Source organism: Gossypium hirsutum, chromosome D08 (assembly GCF_007990345.1).
Source record: "Gossypium hirsutum isolate 1008001.06 chromosome D08, Gossypium_hirsutum_v2.1, whole genome shotgun sequence".
NCBI classification, from domain to species: Eukaryota; Viridiplantae; Streptophyta; class Magnoliopsida; order Malvales; family Malvaceae; genus Gossypium; species Gossypium hirsutum.
This window is the reverse complement of record NC_053444.1, coordinates 61,256,684-61,277,863: the sequence shown is the minus strand read 5'-3', so window position 1 is coordinate 61,277,863 and position 21,180 is coordinate 61,256,684. Positions and strand designations below refer to the sequence as shown.

Here is a 21,180-nt window from a genome sequence, read left to right as displayed (position 1 = left end):
TATGTTTTAATGTGTAATTGTATACATGAAATTTGATTTTGTGTAATTCTATACATTAAATTTTAATTTGATCCAATTCTTGTAAATTATTAACACAAATATTGATATAACATCATTTTATGTTTATATATTGCATACATAATTAAATTTATCCAATATAAAAATAAATTTATGTATTTTATTTCTTTAAATGTGTAATGATTAAATCAAATTGAACCAATTGCACATATATAATTTTGAAATTTATGTAAGTAATAGTAAAGTAATAAAGTAGACAGAACGAAATAAATAATGTGGACACATTACATTATTCCCTTAGGAAACGCTTATAATATAAAGGCTAATAAACGCGTCTACTATACATTATAAAAATAAATAAAAGGAGGCATAAACAAAAGGACAACCATTTTGATCCAAAGCCACCATGTTTGGTTGGGTGTAATGGATTAGCCATTACACCCCGATTCGGTGGCCCCACCCAATACACCGTTTGGTTCACCGTTTACTGATTCGGAGGTTTTGCTATTCCTTGCCTATTCTCTCAACAGTTGTAATAGGTATTCCGGGCTTTTAGTTTGTAATAGCTATTCACCGTTTTCTTTTTTAATTTTGAGACCAAAATAGCCTGCCTTCTTCTCCCCAAAAATTTCCCATCGATTTCATATCCTCAAATCAAGCCAAATCGATTCGCCTTCACGTTTTCACATATTCTTCCAGCCAAATCGATTCGCCTTCATCTTCTTCCAGCCAAAGGTATGCTGGCAGCCAAAGGGCTTCACCATTCTTCCGCTTCTTGCAGCGACTGGGAAACAGTAGCGGGAAGGGAGGTAATCTTTTTCTGCCCTCATCAAGCTTCATCCTCTCCGACTTTTCCCTTCCATTGATTGCAGAGGTAATCTGTTTACTTCTTTTCTTCATTGATTTTTCCTTCTTACGTTTGAAAACTTAAAACCGATTTCTGCCCTCAGCTCCATCTTCTCCTACGTTTTTGCTCTTCATTTTATCAGGAACGAAAAATGTCATCACTTTCACATATTTGAACTTCCAGCACCGCCGCCTGCGCCTCTACTACCAGTGAGAATAGCTTGTCTCCTTTCCTTTAATTTCTAGGCTTCAGATCTTTATCTATGTTTCCGATTATCCTAAATTTTAGTGTTTTTAATTTATTTAGTTTAAAATTTTGATTTAGCTCCAATCTTTTCTTTTTCTATCTGTGTTTATTTCGTTGTAATATTAATAAATTTTATAATATTTTCTGTTAATGCCACTATGCAGTATCAATTAAGCATTTTTTTACATTTATTTCTAATTATAAATTTAGCGAAGCATTTAATTTTGTTTAGAACTTTCGAGAAGGATTTTGATGAGGTGAAGAAACTATGGCAAGCAATTCAGGAAGAGGATACCCTACAAATGGTTCCATCTATGTTTGTAATTTACCTGAGGGAACTGATGAAAGTATGTTAGCTGAGTATTTTCGAACCATTGGCTTCAGAACTTGAACTTCTCCAGAAGTGCATAATTAAAAGTTTAGAGTTTATGCAGTAGTTAACATTTACTTTGCAGTAATTGTAGAAGTTTGGGGTTTTACTTGATCTCTTTAGTCAAATAAGATAATGGACAAGAGGAGAAATAGTAAGTTTCATTATCTTTTTTCAAGTTCTCATAGATTTCCAACATCATAAAGCTGTCATTGCTACTTTGCTTTTTCCTGAAAACATCAAATCAGAAGCTTGTAAGCAATATGAACCTGCAATTGTAATTTGTGTTTTTAGATGTATCTTGATGGTGTTTCATGTTTTCAGTAGGAAAAATAATGAAATTTCGTTTTCAAATATTGCTTCTATACTGCGGCTAGCATCCGAATCCTATGTTTTTGATTAATGTGATAAGTGATAATTATGTTTATTATATGTATATCTAGAGGGAGATTTGTTAATGTTTGCCATGAAATTATATGATAATGTGGTAAGAAGGAAATTTTGTGAAAATATGTTGAAAACCAATGCTAGTTGTTTGAATGAATGAAGTCAAACAGTTATGCTTTGGGTTGTGTTGGCTATCACTAGAGCTTCTGGATTGTTAAAGCAATTGCTGGTTTTGATTAATTACATCTATGGTCTGTCCAATAGGAGGATTGAATTGCTTTGCACGTCATCAAGGTCTTTTCTTTTAGAGTTTCTAGTTTGCTTGAGCTTAAAATGTGGATGTGTTTTAATAGCATTTTGTCTTTATATGTTTCTTACAAAAGTTCCTCTTATGTGCCTTTTACTTTTGTGAATCATGAGGATATTGATGGAACTTGAGCTTCAGTTTAGGTTTCTGGATTGGAGTGTTTCTCCTTGTATTAGGGCTGTTAATACCACCTTGTGTTTATCTCAAAGCTAAAGAAACGAGGTGTCAAACTACATTTCTTTCTGCTTTCATTTAAATGGGGCCTGCTTGCTACTGCTGCCATTACTGTATTGAAAACCTTGTTTCTATAGGAAGTCTCCAATGATACCGTAATGTTGTTACTGACTATTATTGCAGTGAGTGTTGGAGCATTTCGGAATTAGTTCGTTTGATTAGTGCTTTTTTTTTTGCCTCATATTTTGTGTAGATAACTGTTCTGACTTGCTTGAGCATCATATGTTTCATGTATGTTGAGTGCATTCGTTCAGTCCCTATATTGTGAGCCAAAAATTGGAGGTTATGCTATTTCACTGCTGCTGCTGTTGGCGCTGCTAACTATGAATTCTATTTTTATCTTGAAAACAGGTTGTGGTGGTTGATCCAGAGGCGTATACCTATGACGATGAGGTGCTAAAGAAAGCTGAAGCTATGGGCAAGCCAGGTCTTGTGGAGATATATGCCAAAGAAGACAGTTTCATCTTTACAGTTGAATCCACTGGTGCGATCAAAGCTTCTCAGTTGGTTCTTAATGCTATAGAAATCTTGAAACAGAAGCTGGATGCAGTTCGCCTGTCTGAGGATACTGTGGAAGCTGATGATCAGTTTGGTGAACTAGGTGCCCATATGCAAGGAGGATGATCTGCTTGTAATTAAGAACTAGCCATTGACATTTGTAGGTTTCAGAAAAGGCGTGTTTACATCTAACTAACTACCTTTTGTTTAAAACTCTTGAGATATTTTGGGTAGAACAGACTACTTGTTTTCCTCGATGAAAATTGTCAGCTATATGCCATCTGTTTTAAACTTAAAAGCCAGCAAAGCATGGACTGGCAAATCTTACTTGTTTTGAACCGATACAGTTGAAACTAAATTTTACTTAATTTATGTAAATCTTGGCGGTCCAAGAATTCTCTTATCAACTTAAACATGAAACAAGCCAAAATAATACAATGACACGTTTAATAATCGTCTTCTTTGGCACGTATGTTTGGAACTCGGATTGAGTGTTTATGCAGATTATAATTCTCAAGTTATATTTTGATTTTAGTAAATTCATATAAGAACATTTTATTATTAAGAATTTTATGAAATTATATATCATTATTAAATTATATTTAATATTAATTATTTTAAATTGTATAAATTCATATAAGAAAATTTATTATCAAGAATTTTATGAAATTATATATTATTATTAAATTATATGTAATAATAATTATTTTAAATTATACAAATTCATATAAGATAATTTATTAGTTATAATTATTTTAAATTTTATTAAATCATATATTTTAATTAAAATATATTTAATATTAATTATTTCAAATTATCTTTTATAGTATCATATATTATGATTTGAGTAAATTCATATAAGAATATTAATTATTAAGAATTTTATTAAATTATATATTTTAATTATAATATATTTAATAATAATTATGTTAATTTATATTTTATAGTATCATATATTATGATTTGAGTAAATTCATATAAGAATATTGATTATTAAGAATTTTATTAAATTATATATTTTAATTAAAATATATTTAATAATAATTATGTTTAAATATGATTAAATTATTTATTATTGATAATAATATTATTAAAATTTAAATAACAATAACAATAATCATTTACCAAAACAAATTTATGCTAAGGGTATTCTAGTCATTTTAGTTTTTTCCATTATGCTATTACACCTCTATTCCATTCAACCAAACACAAGATTACTATTACGCCTCTATTCCATTACATTCAACCAAACAGTGGATTAGTTATTACACCTCTAATCCCAATACACCTCTAATCCAATACACCTCTAATCCAATACAGCGAACCAAACGCACCCTAAATTTCATTATTTCTTAACATAGGCTCCGATTATTCCCAATGTACTGCCCTGCTTTCAATATCCACTCTCATTAACTCCTATCATTTTAACACCTTTCAATATCACACTCAGGGCACGTTTGGTTCGCTGTATTGGATTAGAGGTGTATTGGATTAGAGGTGTAATGGAATAGAGGTGTATTGGATTAGAGGTGTAATAGCAAATCAACTGTTTGGTTGAATGTAATGGAATAGAGGCGTAATAGTAATCTTGTGTTTGGTTGAATGGAATAGAGGTGTAATAGCATAATGGAAAAAACTAAAATGACTAGAATACCCTTAGCATAAATTTGTTTAAGTAACTGATTATTGTTATTGTTATTAAATTTTAATAAGATTATTAATATAAATAATAAATAATTTAATCATATTTTAACATAATTATTATTAAATATATTTTTTTATAATATATAATTTGATAAAATATATGAATTTATTAAAATTATAATATATAATATTATAAAATATAATTTAAAATAATTATTATTAAATATAATTTAACAAAAATATATAATTTAATAAAATTCTTAGTATTAAATATTCTTATATGAATTTACTAAAATCATAATATATAATACTATAAAATTATTATTATTAAATATAATTTAACAAAAATATATAATTTAATAAAATTAAATATTCTTATGATTGTATCAACAAACTTCATCAATTTCTTCTATCAAATATTAAAATATTTGAACTTGACTTTGAATAATGATTTTATGATTGTTACTTTACCATCAGCAACCCAAGTTAAATTTACTTAACAATATAATGAATTAGGGTTTTTCTTCATATTCCCAATTATGTATTTTGTTTCCCAGTAATGAATTATGTATTCAATTTCATTTTTGTTTCTAGATTTGACTTGCAGCAATTTTGGTCTTCAATGTTGTTTTCTTCGTTTATTTTAACTTTTTTTTTGTTATATTTTCTGTAGAAAGATGGATTTTTTATGATTAAACTTTTAGACATGTTTATTTTCAATTTTTTCCACGAGCATTTAGATAAGAAAAATATTAAAACTATTCAAAAGTTACTTGTTTGCTTCAAAACGAATTATATAAGGACTAAATTGCTCATTTTTATATTAGAGGACCCAATTTGCTCTTGAATTTCTAATAGTTTAACCAACAAAAGTCTTACATGACCTAACAAAAAACCTCTCCAACTAAATTGCACGCATAACTTGTTTAGCAAAGTTCATTATATTGTGATACAAGAAAACTGATCTGAGGCAGTACATGAACTGTCCTCTTTCTCTTCCAATGTTCGGCACAACTCATCTACTTCTTCCCTGCATTAGTAAACTGATCACTTAATTTGCTTATATAAAATTCAACATGCAAATACTATACACATTCTCTTAGACATGCTAAAGAGTAAAGACTTCAAAACATGGGGCATATACCATATACACACTTCTAGACATGTTCATTAGAGGTTTAACACTACTTTCTTTGTTTTTGGTTTGATTGCAGTTCTTTATGGGACACATACTTTCTTTGTCAATGCGAAGATATCACCTACTTTAGCCTCAAATCTTTGAACAAACATTTTGCAAATTACATGGCAGGCAGTGCATTAACTTTTCATATTAAAAAAACCATGCAAATGATAAAAGAAATCCACAAAGTTTCTAAACATGTTCCATTCCAACACAATCAAAACCGAAGCATGTGAACATAGCAGGATCTTGAAACAGAAGTAAGTCATGGCATAAAAAGACAGGAAAATGCACAAAGAACAAATAAGCACAGATGTGACTACCACACAAATGATGCAACTAACAACATCAGTAACAAAACATGGAAACCTTAAGTTTAGTTGTTAAAGTGACATACTTGTCTTGATTAAATAGGTCAATGATCTGTGTTCTTCCATTGTCATGGTTGAAAAAGATGAAGAGGCTCCAATGCATAAGCCATATTCTACTCTGAACTTGGTTCAAAGGTGATGAGAAGCTCTGCAGCAAAAAGACCAATAAATGAGTCAACGAATAATCGGAAAGCAAATTGTCAAAATAAAAACCGAATAATCAATGGGGATATAACCAAAACCTTGGAATCGATTATTTCTTTCAAACGATTAAGTTCTTCAAGAGCAATATCCCAGTTTTGCATCAGTATCTCGGCAGCAAGCTTCCCCCACAATGCACTCAAGCTCCTTTCGTTGTTAGTACATAAACCTACAAATCTGCCCCTAGAATTCAACTTTCAGAAGCTATCAACCTACAAATATATAAATAAGGCAGGCTCAAAGGAGATGAATGCTGAATTGGCAGCTGTATTAAAGCAGCAAATCAATCAATTTTAGTCAGCTGAGATTTGTCCTTTTTTATCAGTATATGGCATGCAAACATAGCTGAAGTAGAGTCTTGTCATTGGCGCAGAATTTGCTGGAGCTGAAGCACTTGATTCCTTTGCTCTGTAGGCAAGAGATTAATCTGTTCCGGAGTGAGGCTCATCACCTGCTGAAGTAACGCCTTCTCCATCTCAGGAGTCAACTATAAAGAGCCAATGGAAACTGTTAATGGAACCACTCAAACTACTGACTAATTCTATTTGCTTGTATGAAACTCAAAGTTTGGATAATCACCGATGCTGGACGAGGGGGCTGATTTCCTGGAACCATCTGACTGGAAACCAATGGTGAGGATCCTTGCAACTGAGTTAGTGCTGAATTATCTGGTTGACTATGTGTCCACGAAGATCCTCTATCTGCCTGCATCGAACCCCCTACTTGGTTGCCAAACTCGGATCCTAAATGCAAGGCTCCTGCCTGAAAGAATAACCATAACACATACAAAAGATGTTGTCAATTGGCAGAGTCTATTAAGCCATAGACATTTCCCACAGGATACTATTACATTAGAGATGGAACTTTAGTTTCAACTAAAAATTGAAAATCAAGTGCAGGAGATTAAAACTCCAGTTAATATGTAACTTTCCTCATTAAGATCTCATTATTTGCTCTTTGATTACTCAAAAACTACTACATAAATAAAGTTGAATAGTAAAAAATAAACCATATTTGATTAAAAATGACTTATAGTAAAAAACAAACCATATTTGATTAAATATAAGTAACTTTAAATTTAACATTAATCCATATCTTTTAGCCCCATGCAAAACTAAAATCATGCTTCCTTATAATGTTATTATAAACCTTTATTCTTTCAGAAGTACCTTTTTTAATTGGTATCCAAAACACTTTTCTTATTTCTTTTTGCATTTGGTGGGATAATGTAACAAAAACAATAACTAAAAAAAAAAAGAAAATAATTTAACTACTTGCACACAAATGTAAAAGCAACTAAAGAGCAAACTTGAAAACAATGATCCCATCTTGCATGTTAAGGATAATTTAATTCAGTTATTAAAGCTTTACCTTTTATTAAATCAAGACCAGTTACAAACTCATAACCTTTCTTCACCTCATTCAATGGATTATAATTACTCTAGCCTGAGCCAGAACTCTAACTTACATAGCTAGCTGAACGAATTTAATTATTCAAAGACAGCAAACACTGCTCAATGGTAGCTACAAATATATTTCCCCTTATTGACATGCGTGCAGTGGAAGAGATACCACATGTAATCAGACATTTCTCCACCTTGAAGTACATAAATTCCACCTAACTGCTATTGCAATCACAATTGTGTGCACTTCTAACTTGCAATTGTGTTTTCATCTACATGTACAAGAATTATCAAGGAAAAGGGACTCAAAAACAGATTTTCACAATTTTAATGAAGCCCGAAGCCAATCAGTTCAACAATCTGTTAGCAGTGGTGTGAATAACAAGGCAGACATTTGTCAGACTTTTTCAGAGAGACAAAAAATAATCTAGTACACACACAAGGTAAACTATGGAATGTTTACAGCCTGCCACTTAGACCAGTAGCGTGATAAAAAACATGAGCTCATTTTTTTTAATAATCAACCCAATTAGAATGGTCCACTAAGTGATAAAACCAATACACATCAAACAACTAAAATTTGCACATACCTGATTTTGATACGTTAATTGAGCTGGCAGCTGATTTGCATGCGGTGGCTGCCCTTGTGGAAACGAAGGTCCAAGGCTAGGAGGTCTATTACCTGACTGAGTAATTCAAAAAATAAGAGAAATTATTGCAGAATATGTTATGAAGGAGACACCCAAGACTGACTTCCAAATTGTAACTTTTTACTTACATGGAACATCGGCTGTGAAAGATGCTGAGCACCAGGGTGTTGGAAACCAACACTAGGACCCATTTGTGGGGCATGCTGATGATGGAAATTCGGTGCTGATGAAAGTCATGCCTGTGGTTGCATTGGTGGCTGCTGATGCATATGAGGAATTCCAGTTGTTTGAAATGACTTTTGCAACGGGCTGGAGGAGCAGATCGAAGAAGCATTCTAAAACAGAGGATTAATTTGCTTCCCTCGATTGAACTCCCTCAAATTGAAAGATCTTCAGAAACTCATTGGATTTTTCCATGAAGATTATACTATTGACTTCCCAGCCTTAAAGATTATTGAGATAGAAAACAGTCCAGACTTGAAGACAAAGATAACCCTACTGGTGGAGTTTTGTTCAACGAAAAGGTACTGTTTTTAACGCAGTGAATTGTACCTTATTTCCATTTCTCTTGTTATAATTAACTCTTCTAATCATTTCTTCCACAGACATGAATACTGACATCAACTATATTACTTCTGTTAAATTCACCATCTCTAAACAACATAAATTCAAGGATTAACTAAACATAACAATAAAAAGAATTCAAAACCCCAAAAAGAACAAATCTTGCAGAGACCCAAAATTAAAAAAAAAAGGAAACATGATTACATATGGCTTGTAAATTGAAGGTTTAGTTGACCTGTAATGAATATGGATTTCCTTTGAAATAAATTGAAGCCTTGAGTGGAGCCTGGAAAGAAGCAGAAATGGCGATAACTAGGCGCAGGCAAGGCAACCAAGAAGAGGAATAAATTAGGAGGAATGGAAAGCTTAAAAACCCAAAACACTAACCTGTAATAAATGACCAAATTCGGGCACAGTGCGATGAAGAAGAAGCTGTAATCAGAAAAGGGGAAACCGATTACATGCAGAATCAGCAGAGTGAAACAAATCTGGAGGTATTAACTTACCAACAAGGAAATCGGCAGAGGCTAGAAGGAACAGAAGAGAAACGGGGAAGCAGATGGGAGGGTATAACAGGGATGGTAAACCTATGCGGCGCCTAATCTGAGCAAATGGGGTGTATTAGAAATCGGTGGATTTCACCGATTAGGTTAGTATTGTATTACAGGCGTAATAGAAAAACCATGAACCAAACAACGGCATAGAGGCGTCTTAAGTGGGCCCCACCGATTAGGGGTGTATTGGCATAGCCAATACACCCAACCAAACATAGTGTCAGAGTCAATTTGGATTACGAAGACAATTTCTTTTTAGTTATTTTCTACGGAGCATTCAAATTCTTTCCGCTTGACTCAATCTCAATCTTACACTTTAACAACAATTGAGATTTAAAAAATTAAAATTAACTCCTTTTTTTTTATTTAAAAACCACAATTTAGTTTTAAAATCGTAAATATTTTCTGTCAGAATTTGTCAACTTGAAATTTTAATTAAGTTGTTCTCGCATGACGTGGTGTATAAATAACAAAGAAAATAAACATGTTAAATTGATAAATTTTGAATTAGAAATTTTAAATTGAAAAAAGAAAGAGGATTGAATTTTTAACTTTTAAAGTACAAATACCAAATCTCAAATTCTATACAACTATAGGGACTAGCAACATATTTTTACCAAAAAAATTACAGCAGTTTTGGGGGTCGCATTCATAAAGTATACTTCACTTGTGGCCCCACAATACTAGTTTTTTATTTGGTTTATTTAATAATAGTGTAAAAAACCTGGAAAATGCAATATATAAATCTAATCTCCAGCAGTAACTATTAGTTGGCAACCTATCCAGCTAGGTAGGTGCATTCTTTTTTCTAAAGATGAAATGATTTTATTTGTTGTTATTTATTTCTATTGCCAATTAAGCACATGATTCTACAATTCCATCTTATATTTTTATTCATATTTATTTCACCATCTATATTCGAAAATTATATTCGTTCTTTTACATAATACCTAAAATTATTCATAAATATGAGGATAACGTGTTTTAGCGCATTCTAATCCACGCTCTCATATGTTGAGAACAATACTCATACTAATCAAACTAACTATTGTTAGATTGTTTATACACTTGCCCTTAATCTCATTATTGTGTTTTCTTTCTTATGATAAGTTTAATTTTAAAATGTCAGCAGAGTTTACAAATAAAACCAAATTAATCCAGTTTGTCAGAATGTCATTTTCATGTGTCAGTGAGACAAAAACAATGTTTGTTAGTTTATAATTAGAATAAAATTTTAAGACTAGAGATTTTATATGTACGTTTTGTCAATTTGGATTATTTTCTTTTTCTTTTTAGTTATTTAATCTTTAATTTTTTTAAAAGAGTTAAATTTAACTATTAAATTTTGAAAAAGAATTGAATTGATTTTTTAATGGAAATACAGATTAAAATGTTAACTTTTAAACATAACAGTCGACATGATAATCTATGTATACTTCATGTTAATATATATTTTGAATTTTTATGAAGTTTTTATAATTTTGATTTATTTTTTAGTTTTATAGTTTTTACATTATTTGTTAATGTGACATATAAGGCAAATAATGTTATATCAACATAAAGTGCATGTAGACTGTCACGCAGTTTACCACACCAACTTTAATAAAAAAAGAGAGTAATGTTTTAGTCAGTATTTTTATTAAAAAACAATTTGACTATTTTTAAAAAGTTAATGGCCAAATGCAATTAAAAGAGAGAGAGACCAAATTGATAAAAAAATGTGAACGTTAAAGACTAAATTTATCATCATGCCTATTTTTTAATCTGTTTTACGATTTATGTTCGAATTTTATAATTGTTCCTCCTAACAATGTCATTTTTAAGGTTTGAACTTGTATTCTCCTATTGAGAGTGGAATGTATCTTATCACTACACCAATATTTTTAGATTTTATCATTACAATTTCAACCTTAATAATTCGATTTTATGATATATATTTTAAAAAAAATTGACTAAAAACTAAAGATTTTATTTAAACAAAATAAAATAAAATAAAAACTTTACATAACATAGGTTTAGATGGGATAGAAGAAAGATAAAATGACAAAAGATTAAGGTACCAAATTCTGAATGATAGGAGCAAATATAAATTGATTGAAAATAAATTGAATTTTATTTTGTTTTTTTAGATAATTTATTTTAATTATATTTTTAAACAGAAAACATTTAAAATAATTAATTAAATAAATATCTTAAATAGAACTAAAAAATAAAATAAATAAAAGACACGCAATTGCGTAAAGCATATGGGATAAATGATAATGGGAATATTTTTTTAAGTAAGTTGCCGTTTAAATAAATGAGGAAAAGGGGGGAGTGATCAATCCAATGCATCAGTTAGCACGGTAATCATAGCACACCCATTTTGCAATCAAGAGTTAGAGTCAACAAAATTTAATCTAACGGATATGATTTATAGATAAAAATAATAAAATCTAATGTAGTTCTTAGTAGATCATTTTTCTATTTTTTAATAATTAATTTTTCTGGTTCTTATTTAAACGCACAAAGACAGCACTCTATTATTTCACTCACTCAAAAAAAATATATATATAATTATTAAAAAATAAAATTAAAAAAAATCTCTCTTTTCTCTCTCTGATTTGCTTTCCTTTTTTTTTTTTTTCCTTTTCTCTTTCATTCATTCATTTTAGAGCCTTTTGAGCTTTCTCTTTGCCGTCTCTCTGAAAACTGACACTTCTTTTAGACGGGCTATACTTACACTTCACTTGTAAGTAATGGTTCTTTTCTTTTTTCTTCTTTATTTTGTTTTTCGTTTTTTAAGTTTTTTTGGGGGGTATTTTGAGCTGAAATTTTGGATTTACTTTGATGATTTCTGAAGGTTATCAGCATTTGATTTGTGTATTGTGTTCAAGTTTGGAGCTAGTGAACTGAGGGGTTACTCTGTTTTCTAGAGTGAAATTTGAGCGTTTCTTTCTTCATTTTGAATCACTTTGTTTTATTGTTTTAACTTATGGGGCTATGGGTTTTCTTCTTCTTTTTTTAGGTTGTGATGAATTTAGAGAAGGGATTCTGATTTTGGAGTTGCTTTGTTGTGTAAATTGTCAGATTTGAGTTCTTAGCTTTTGTTAATTGTAGTAAGTTCGTTTCATTTTTCTTTATTTGGATATATGAATTGGTTTAATTTGTAGATCCAGCGTTTAAAAACTGTGTTTTGGATTTTTGAGATTGAGTTTACATCTCACTTTGTGTAAAAGATGGGTACCCGAATCTTGGATCTGTTTTGGTAATAATAAATTGAGTGGCAAGGTCCCCCTTTTTTGTTTGTGCAAATTGTTCAATATCTGCTCTATTTTTAGCTGTAAATTTGAGCTGGATTGCTATGTTTATTGATTAGAACTTTAAAAGTAGTTTTGGACTAAATAGTCTAAGCTAGAATGCGTCTTCTGGTTGTGGACCAATGATTAGTTAAGCAATAAATTCAAAGTTATGACTTTTAGATGTGAAATTTGAAATTAATGCATCTTATATGGCTGTTTTTTAAGGAGGAAGTTAATGCCAAATATTTTTTGACATACTAAGATTTTTGCCGTCTAACTCGATTCTTAACTTACTCTTTCTGTGTGCTTATTGAGGGTCCTTTCTGCTTGTATGTTATCATTGTCTTCCTTCCTGCACTTTTAGTTTAATTCTTGTTTGTGTTTTTATTCTTTTTTTTTTTTTCTGTTACATCATTTGCTTGAGGTTTATAATGCTTTTATACAGGTTCTTACAGGATGATGTATTTTTAGAGACTGCAACATGCTTTAATTGGCAAACCCAATTCATGTCCATTCTTTGTGCTTGTACTGTAATTATGTTACGGAAAAACTTGTTGGACTTGGTTCAATTTTAATCAGTGTGTTAGCAGCAAGTATGATAACTGGTGTCGAGGTCGGCACCAACTGTAATTAAGAAGGGGATCTTGTACTCTGAATTTACCCTGTATTACGTAAATATGCCTCCATGGTGGGGAAAGTCTTCATCCAAAGAAGACAAAAAGAAAGCAAGCAAAGAGAGTTTCATTGATGCTATAAATCGTAAGCTTAAGATCACATCTGATGAAAAATCCACTAGCAGATCTGGGGGTTCTCGAAGAAGCCGTAGTGGTGCTGTCTCGCAAAGGGGATCTCTGTCTCGAGTCCCATCGCGATCACCATCGCCCTCCACGCAAGTATCACGCTGTCAAAGTTTTGTGGAAAGGCCTCATGCTCAACCACTTCCTCTTCCTGGGGGGAATCATGCTAATGTTTTACGCTCTAATTCTGGAATTAATGCATCTATAAGACCAGGATTTGACAGAGGGTCAAAGCCATCACCCTTGCCAAAACCTGGACAATTCTCTAAGAAACTGGATCGTGTAGATGGTGAGGGAGATTTTGCTACTGCTTCTATTTCTAGTGATAGCTCTATTGATAGTGATGATCCATCTGATTCCCGTCTACTTAGCCCATTGACTTCTGATTATGAGAATGGCCAGAGAACTGCAGCAAACAGTCCATCTGGGTGAGTTTTAACTAATTTGTTATCATTTTAACTTATAGTATTTCTGAACTGCCCCTCTTTCAGTTATTGTATGTTATCCCTGATCAATTGTCATTTTAATTTTTAATGTAGCACAAAGCACATGGATCAGTTGTCTGACGTCAGTCAGGAGTCAAAAGAGATACTGAAGCCATCTAATATATCTTTTAATAATCAGTACCCATCCACGTCACCTAAGCGAGGATCAATGAACAATCATGTGCAGAATTTACAGATACCTCAGCGTGGTGCTTTGTCTAGTGCCCCGGACAGTTCAATGTCAAGTCCTTCTAGAAGTCCATTGAGAGCATTTGGTCTTGAGCAAGTTTGGAACTCTGGTCCTGGTACCGGAAAGCCTTTCTCTGACATAGTTTTCCTGGGATCTGGACAATGCTCTAGTCCTGGTTCAGGCCATAATTCTGTTGGTGGAGATATGTCAGGGCAGTTGCTTTGGCCACAAAGCAGGTGTAGCCCTGAGTGTTCTCCTTTACCTAGTCCCAGAATGACGAGCCCTGGTCCCAGCTCTAGGATACACAGTGGTGCTGTCACCCCTTTGCATCCGCGAGCAGCAGGGGCTGCTGCTGAGTCACCTACAAGTCGACCTGATGATGGGAAACAGCAAAGCCACAGGTTGCCTCTTCCCCCAATAACAATATCTAATACTTGCCCTTTTTCTCCTGGGTATTCTGCAGCAACATCTCCATCATTACCCCGAAGTCCTGGTAGGGCAGAAAACCCAACAAGCCCTTGCTCCCGCTGGAAGAAAGGACGATTGTTGGGGAGGGGTACATTTGGACATGTCTATCTTGGTTTTAACAGGTATGTTAGAAGGATTATGCTCCAGTATCTATCTTTTGTTCTTTTATTTCTTTTATATGTTCACTTTTGAGTACTGCATTTGTGACATTATTTGTTTCCATAGTCACCACTTTATCTTCATAAAGCTATATGTTAGATTGGCCCCAGCTATTTTTCTAATTATAATGTGTCTTGAGTTTGGATTATCATCAAATTTGAATGTGGGCACTCCTTGTTCAAGGTTGTTGATTTTCGTGTTTTCCCCAGTGGTCCTTTTTTATTTTTGCAATTTTCCTCGCTATTTTGATGCTTGAACTGTTTTCTATCTCCTTTTTGTCTTTTCTTTCTCTTGGATCAGTGAAAGTGGGGAGATGTGTGCAATGAAGGAAGTAACCTTGTTTTCTGATGATGCCAAATCAAAGGAAAGTGCACAGCAGTTGGGACAAGTATGTCCTGTTTTTTTAGTTTTATTTTTTTATTAGAAAGAAAGTTGCTGGCAATTGTGGCTATAAGAACTGAAATATTTTTCCCTGGTGTTCATTGAGGACTTGATTTCTTGTTTTGGTGTTAATAATTTTAGTGATCTTTATACTCATGGGTAGTGTTTTGGCAGGAAATTATGCTGCTTAGTCAGTTACGACATCCAAATATAGTGCAATATTATGGATATGAAACTGTGAGTTTTCTGATCTTTTGATTTTAAGATCTTGTAAAGGCGTCATTCCTGTAATGATTTTGTCATCATCAGAAGTTCCCTTGACTTCAAATATAAATAGATCAACAGGAGCAGTTGATGATTTATTCTAATTACGTTGTATACCTTTTCATTCATGAACAGGTAGATGATAAACTTTATATATACTTGGAGTACGTTTCTGGTGGCTCCATTTATAAACTTCTTCAGGAGTATGGTCCGTTTGGTGAAAGTGCCATTCGGAATTATACTCAACAAATTTTGTCTGGGTTGGCTTACTTGCATGCTAAAAATACCGTTCATAGGTGAGTTTCTTTTCCAGTTATACTTGGGTTTTCACATTGGGAACATCATAACTCCTGTGTGTCAATCATGCTGGAGTATCATTTGCTACATTGTGCAATATTTTCAGAGACATAAAAGGCGCAAACATACTGGTTGATCCCAATGGACGTGTGAAATTGGCTGATTTTGGGATGGCAAAGCATGTAAGAGCACTTTATCTATAATTTCGTAATTAATGGTTTTACCTAGAAAACCTAAAATAAGTCATGCATATGTTGCTTTGCTTAACCAAATCAGACCTTGGCATATGATATTATCGTAAGTAATTTAAATTCCTTAGTCATCTTCTTACATAAATCCTACAATCCTAATCCTAGTAAGAAAAAGTATTACCTGTAATTTACCGCTCCATGAGTTAGAATACTTTATGCATAATTGCTGATTTTGCACATCTCTAGATGCTAATATAGGTTGTCTGAAATAATTTGCAGATTACAGGGTCATCTTGTCCGCTATCGTTCAAAGGAAGCCCCTATTGGATGGCACCTGAGGTCTGCATGGTTTTGTAATTTCTATTCCAAGGTCATCATTTCTATGATGATTTCTGTTAATATTGTTTATTCCATTTCCTGTTACAGGTTATTAAAAACTCAAATGGATGTAACCTAGCTGTTGACATATGGAGCCTTGGGTGCACTGTATTGGAGATGGCTACCACAAAGCCTCCTTGGAGCCAGTATGAAGGGGTTAGTGAATATCTATACAGAGGCATGAATTTTGCTTTTGCCTATTGTAAAAAATAGATGTTCATCACTAATTCAACAAAATTTTATTTTTTAAATTTTTTTCCCCTCCTGCATGGGCATCCTAATGCTTCACATTCCTTTCTATTGGAGTATGCTGTGTCTCCATGTGAAAATATCTTAACCACTTAATTTCGTTTTTATTCTTTTATGTACTATTTCAAAGGTTGCTGCTATGTTCAAAATTGGCAATAGTAAAGAACTTCCAGCAATTCCTGATACTCTTTCAGAGGAGGGAAAGGACTTTGTGAGGCAGTGTTTACAAAGAAACCCATTACACCGCCCCACAGCAGCTTGGCTTTTAGAGCATCCTTTCATAAAAAATGCAGCACCGCTAGAAAGACCCATTTTTAGTGCTGATGCATCAGACCCATCACCTGCAGTTGCAAATGCAATGAGAACACTGGTATAGAGATAATTACTAATTTTGTATCATTGATCTGTCTAATGATTTGATTTGATCATTAGTTTTTTTACCGACATTTCTGACTGCATTCTGCTTTTTAATTTCTCATTAGGGAATTGGAAATGCTAGAAATTTTCCATGCATAGATTCAGAAGGGACAGCTAGCCTTCCATGTAGAGCTTTAAAAACGGTATCAGGATCCAGGTCTGTTTTTCTCTCTAACATGGATGCACACATGTAAATAGCCAATGATACTTGTATGTGTAGCCTATCATGCATGCTTAAATGTGCCGTAAATGTGCATATGAGTGGTTATGCTCTATACAAACTTTGGGCGGACAGAAGGCCTTCGGTTGCTTTGCAGCTTAAAATAGCATAATTTTTAAAAGAACTAGCAAAATATCTGGCATATGCTATAAATTTTCTCATTCTGCTTGAACAATGAGGGCACTGATGTTGTTGGCCTTTGAGGGGAAGTTAACATTGGTAACTGCTTTTCGAGCTATCATTTCCTTCACAGTGAAGTAATAGCAGCCATAGCTATGTCAGCTTCTGGTCAATGCTTAGAACACTTTCTTCTTAAACTGACTCCTAATGACATTTTGTATCATTATAATATGTGTCATCATATGTTGTGCTATGATTTCATGTATGGTAATAGATTGTTCACGTGTAGCTAAGGTATTTTTTCTGCCAAATCCTTTTGGTCCTAATACCTTGGTCCGGTGTATTGATTTTTATCTACTTTTATGATTGCATTTAGAGAAAATGTGTCTGCAACCAATATTTTGACATGTCAACTATATCTGCTCCTATCTATATATGATCATTATCTCTTGGTTTTATCATATATAATTTTTAATCATCTATTGCAGTGACATTCATACACCTAGGAACATGTCATGCCCAGTTTCGCCCATTGGCAGTCCTCTACCACATCCAAGGTCACCGCAAAATTTTAGTGGAAGGATGTCCCCGTCTCCTATATCTAGCCCTCATGCTCTCTCTGGTTCATCCACTCCTCTTACTGGTGGCAGTGGCGCCATTCCATTTCATCACCAAAAACAGCCAATGGCCTATTTGCATGAAGGTCTTGGAATAATACCAAGGTCTCAAACTAATTTTTATGGAAATGCCAACAACCCTTATCAAGAACCCAAGCCTGACATGTTTCGAGGGATTTCACAAGCTTCTAATGTTTCTCAAGAAATGATTTCATCAGATACTGGTGCTTTTGGAAAACAGTATGGATGGCCAGGGCATGGGGATCATAGGGATTTCTACAATGGACAGCCAGCCCTGGCTGATCATGTGTCTCAGCAACTCTTAAGGGACCATGTGAAATTGAAACCATCACTGGACCTTAATCCTGGTTCATCGATGCTTGGTCGTAATGGTGGAATCTAGTTTGCTCCCGAAATCTCTGTCAGGGAAGGGCCTCCAGGCATTTTAGGTGCAGCAGTTGTTTCTGGAAATTTGAATGGCAGAAGGGAGATAATGTTATTGAAGTGGCACTTTGCTTGCTTCAGTTCTTACAGTAAGCAACATGCAAGAGGCTTTTGAGGCTGGATATTAACCGCACTCTAAATTGTTGCTGGTGTCTAAGACTCGGCACATATTTCACCATCATAATAGCAGCAGACAATCTGTGTTTTTGTGAGTAGATTGCGCAAAAATGGAGGCAAAGTAAGTTGAAAACCAAACTAATCTCTGGAGTCCACTTAAGCAGTTCCGGACAATGAACATTTGCTAGTGTAAACAGAACTGTACATTTTATTACACCCAAGAAACACATAGTTAGAAGAAGAGCTATTCTTTTGCCATTTTCCCCTCCCTCTTACATTTTTACAGGTTGGGGATTAAAAGTTCTGTACAGAAGGTGGGGAACCAAAACCAAATCTAGGCTTTTGTCAAAGATTGACTTGTGGAAATTAGCTGAGACTGGTTCTGGTAATTTTCTTTTTCTTTTTAATATATCAACTGTAGAGCTTAGCCGAAAACTTAATTGTGGCTGTTGATATTGATGTACCTATATATATCACACACTGGCAGCATATTGATAAAACTCAAATTTGACCTGTATTCACTTTCCAATGTTGGAAAATGATTTATGTTGAAAATTTTTTGCTAGTCTTTGTATGGATTTGGTTTTAGCTCCAAATTGTCCAAATTTCAGACAGATTATTATAATTTTAGTAATTGATCCTTTGCGTGAGTAGCAAATTAATGATCTAAGAGGAAAAGATTGGCAGGTTACCACTGCTGCTTTGGTATTTGTCTCATGCAAAATTTTCTACATAAAAGTCCTACGTGAAGCAAATTACTAAAAAAAAAAAAAATGACAGCTCTAAGCCTAAGGTTTCTAGAACCGATCATCAGTTTCCGACGTTTTTAGTTTTAATTTGGTTTAAATGAATAAATTATTAAAAATTATTAAAATTAAAAATGATTCAGAGCTTTTTCATATTTATACCGGTTTATGGTAAAATGGTTTAATTTCTTGTTCTGGAGTAATTCGTTTTTGAAAATAGTTATCTAATCTGATCCATATAAAATCAAAGCGAATGAATTTTGGTCAATTAATTTCCAGATTTATGCGGCCTAGTTAAAACAAAGTCAATACCATTGGTAGACACACCGTTTTTTTTATTGAAATTAGCATGTATTACTATCGATACGATATATTGTACCATTTTAGATAATGATATTTTATAAAATTATTTAATAAATATTTACAAATATTAAATGAAGGTGGTACTAAATAAATTGTAAATATAAAATATAAAATATAACATTCTAATTTTTTAATATTATTTATGCATCAACCACTGCACTACCTTCAGTCACCGAAATTTTAACCAATGAATAAAAAAGAGTTAATTGCATCAGTTTATTACTGCTACTGTGTGCACCGGCTGGAACGACCGAACCTGAACAGACTACATCGGTTGAAACCACCTACAGATTTCAGAGACTAGAGTTTTCCGCATTAAATCCTGTCCCTTCAAACTGGGTGCATATCTGCAACTCTAGAATCTTATACCAAAAATATATACATATATTTTTTTATTTTCATAGTTTCCTTAAACAGTGAACATCTTATACCGAGATCTAGTCATGCAATTTGGATTTCTTAGATCAAAGGAGAGTGCATCTCTGTCACTCCTCCCCCAATGGGTTACTGTTAACTAACTACTTGGGATTGGTCAAGCTCAAGCTAAATTCTCACAGCCTTTTTGCCAAGTCTTCATCTTTAGCCTTAAAGCTTGGTAGTAATACAAGCATCAATTAAAACATTAGAATTGTTTAAGACATACGAGACTCTCCAATCTGCTGCAAAGGGAAGTTTGTTCATTTTGAAGTATAGAAAAGTAATCTAACTTGTTTTTAATTTGGGTTAAATCACTACTTGGAACCTGAACTTGGCAACTATTTTCACATTGGGACGATTGTTCCTATATTGGAGTTTGAACTTTTTTTTTTGTCTAAATTAATCTCTGAATTTGACAAATGTTCTCACATTGGGGCTTGAACTTTAGACCTCAACCTGGGAACAATTGCCAAGTTCTAAGGCCTACTAAAAAAGAGTTAAGGCCCCAATGTGAAAAAAGTTGCCAAGTTCAAATCCAAGAAAGTGATTTAACTCTTTCGATTTCCAATATACAAAGATCTTTAAAAGGCAAAAACATCAACTAAATCTTATATGATTTGAAGGATTACTCTTAATAAGACCGTGATGGCGCATAAGATCGGTCATAATAATTGATCCAGGATGAAGTGAATTTGCTGTAATCTCCACTCCCTCGTCCTGTTTATATCAAGAAAAGAGAAATAACATTGAAAGATTTGAACTCATTGGGCACATTAATGGCATATGAGAAGCTGAACTTGTAGTAATTAATTAAAAATGGTATAATAAAGAAAACCTAATGAGATACTATATTCTCTGTGTCAACATGCTATAACCTACATAGGTTGTACATCAAAGAGAAATTGATCATGTTGTGTACCTTTAGACGCCTTGAAAACTCATTTGCATGCAATATGTTAACGAGCTTTGATTGTCCATAAGCAAACCGAGGGAAGTATCTATATGTCAACAAGAAAAATAAGAGAAATGACCTAGCATTTTAGGAAGTATTCAGCCAAGATTTTGCACTCCATAAGGGGGCAAATTGGTGAAGCTTATCATCAGT

General features: G+C 33.1%; 4 protein-coding genes and 1 long non-coding RNA gene across 8 annotated transcripts in view; 3 read left to right on the top strand and 2 right to left on the bottom strand.

The window, feature by feature from the left end:
* Positions 1–788: 788 nt before the first annotated feature.
* LOC107941517 (uncharacterized) lies at positions 789–1,497 on the top strand. The gene is made up of 3 exons (XR_001695642.2): positions 789–892; positions 1,008–1,074; positions 1,344–1,497. It is a non-coding gene; the product is annotated as an uncharacterized lncRNA (long non-coding RNA).
* Positions 1,498–2,283: 786 nt separating this feature from the next.
* LOC107941515 (DNA-directed RNA polymerases II, IV and V subunit 3-like) lies at positions 2,284–3,033 on the top strand. The gene is made up of 3 exons (XM_016875064.2): positions 2,284–2,344; positions 2,603–2,640; positions 2,761–3,033. Exons 1-3 carry the CDS (start codon positions 2,284–2,286, stop codon positions 3,031–3,033), a joined length of 372 nt encoding a protein of 123 aa, XP_016730553.2.
* A 2,315-nt stretch (positions 3,034–5,348) lies between these two features.
* Positions 5,349–8,644, bottom strand: LOC107941511 (cleavage stimulating factor 64). The gene is made up of 6 exons (XM_016875062.2): positions 8,485–8,644; positions 8,297–8,392; positions 6,883–7,065; positions 6,345–6,790; positions 6,129–6,250; positions 5,349–5,581 (listed from the first exon to the last, which is right to left on the bottom strand). The coding sequence occupies exons 1-4, from the start codon at positions 8,545–8,547 to the stop codon at positions 6,665–6,667; spliced, it is 468 nt and encodes a 155-aa protein (XP_016730551.1). The 5' UTR covers positions 8,548–8,644; the 3' UTR covers positions 5,349–5,581; positions 6,129–6,250; positions 6,345–6,664.
* Positions 8,645–11,998: 3,354 nt separating this feature from the next.
* On the top strand, positions 11,999–19,066 carry LOC107941518 (mitogen-activated protein kinase kinase kinase YODA). 3 transcript variants are annotated; one of them, XM_016875066.2, is made up of 12 exons: positions 11,999–12,205; positions 13,201–13,980; positions 14,092–14,817; positions 15,155–15,242; positions 15,410–15,472; positions 15,635–15,795; positions 15,903–15,978; positions 16,267–16,326; positions 16,414–16,521; positions 16,745–16,984; positions 17,097–17,188; positions 17,860–19,066. In XM_016875066.2, the coding sequence occupies exons 2-12, from the start codon at positions 13,433–13,435 to the stop codon at positions 18,389–18,391; spliced, it is 2,694 nt and encodes an 897-aa protein (XP_016730555.1). In that variant the 5' UTR covers positions 11,999–12,205; positions 13,201–13,432; the 3' UTR covers positions 18,392–19,066. The 3 variants fall into 3 exon arrangements, with proteins under 3 accessions (XP_016730555.1, XP_016730557.1, XP_040954593.1); XM_016875068.2 differs by lacking the exon at positions 11,999–12,205 and adding an exon at positions 12,487–12,572; XM_041098659.1 differs by lacking the exon at positions 11,999–12,205 and adding an exon at positions 12,515–12,531.
* A 700-nt stretch (positions 19,067–19,766) lies between these two features.
* The window catches only part of LOC107941513 (short-chain dehydrogenase TIC 32, chloroplastic), a 54,686-nt gene continuing 53,272 nt past the window's right edge, over positions 19,767–21,180 (bottom strand). Inside the window, exons 2-3 of one of the 2 annotated variants that reach the window (XM_016875063.2) lie at positions 20,995–21,073; positions 19,767–20,792 (exon numbers count right to left, since the gene is read on the bottom strand). In XM_016875063.2, coding sequence (XP_016730552.1) covers positions 20,673–20,792; positions 20,995–21,073 — 199 coding nt within the window. In that variant the 3' untranslated portion in view covers positions 19,767–20,672. The remainder of the gene's footprint in view (positions 20,793–20,994; positions 21,074–21,180) is intronic. The other variant, XR_005916974.1, reaches the window with a different exon arrangement.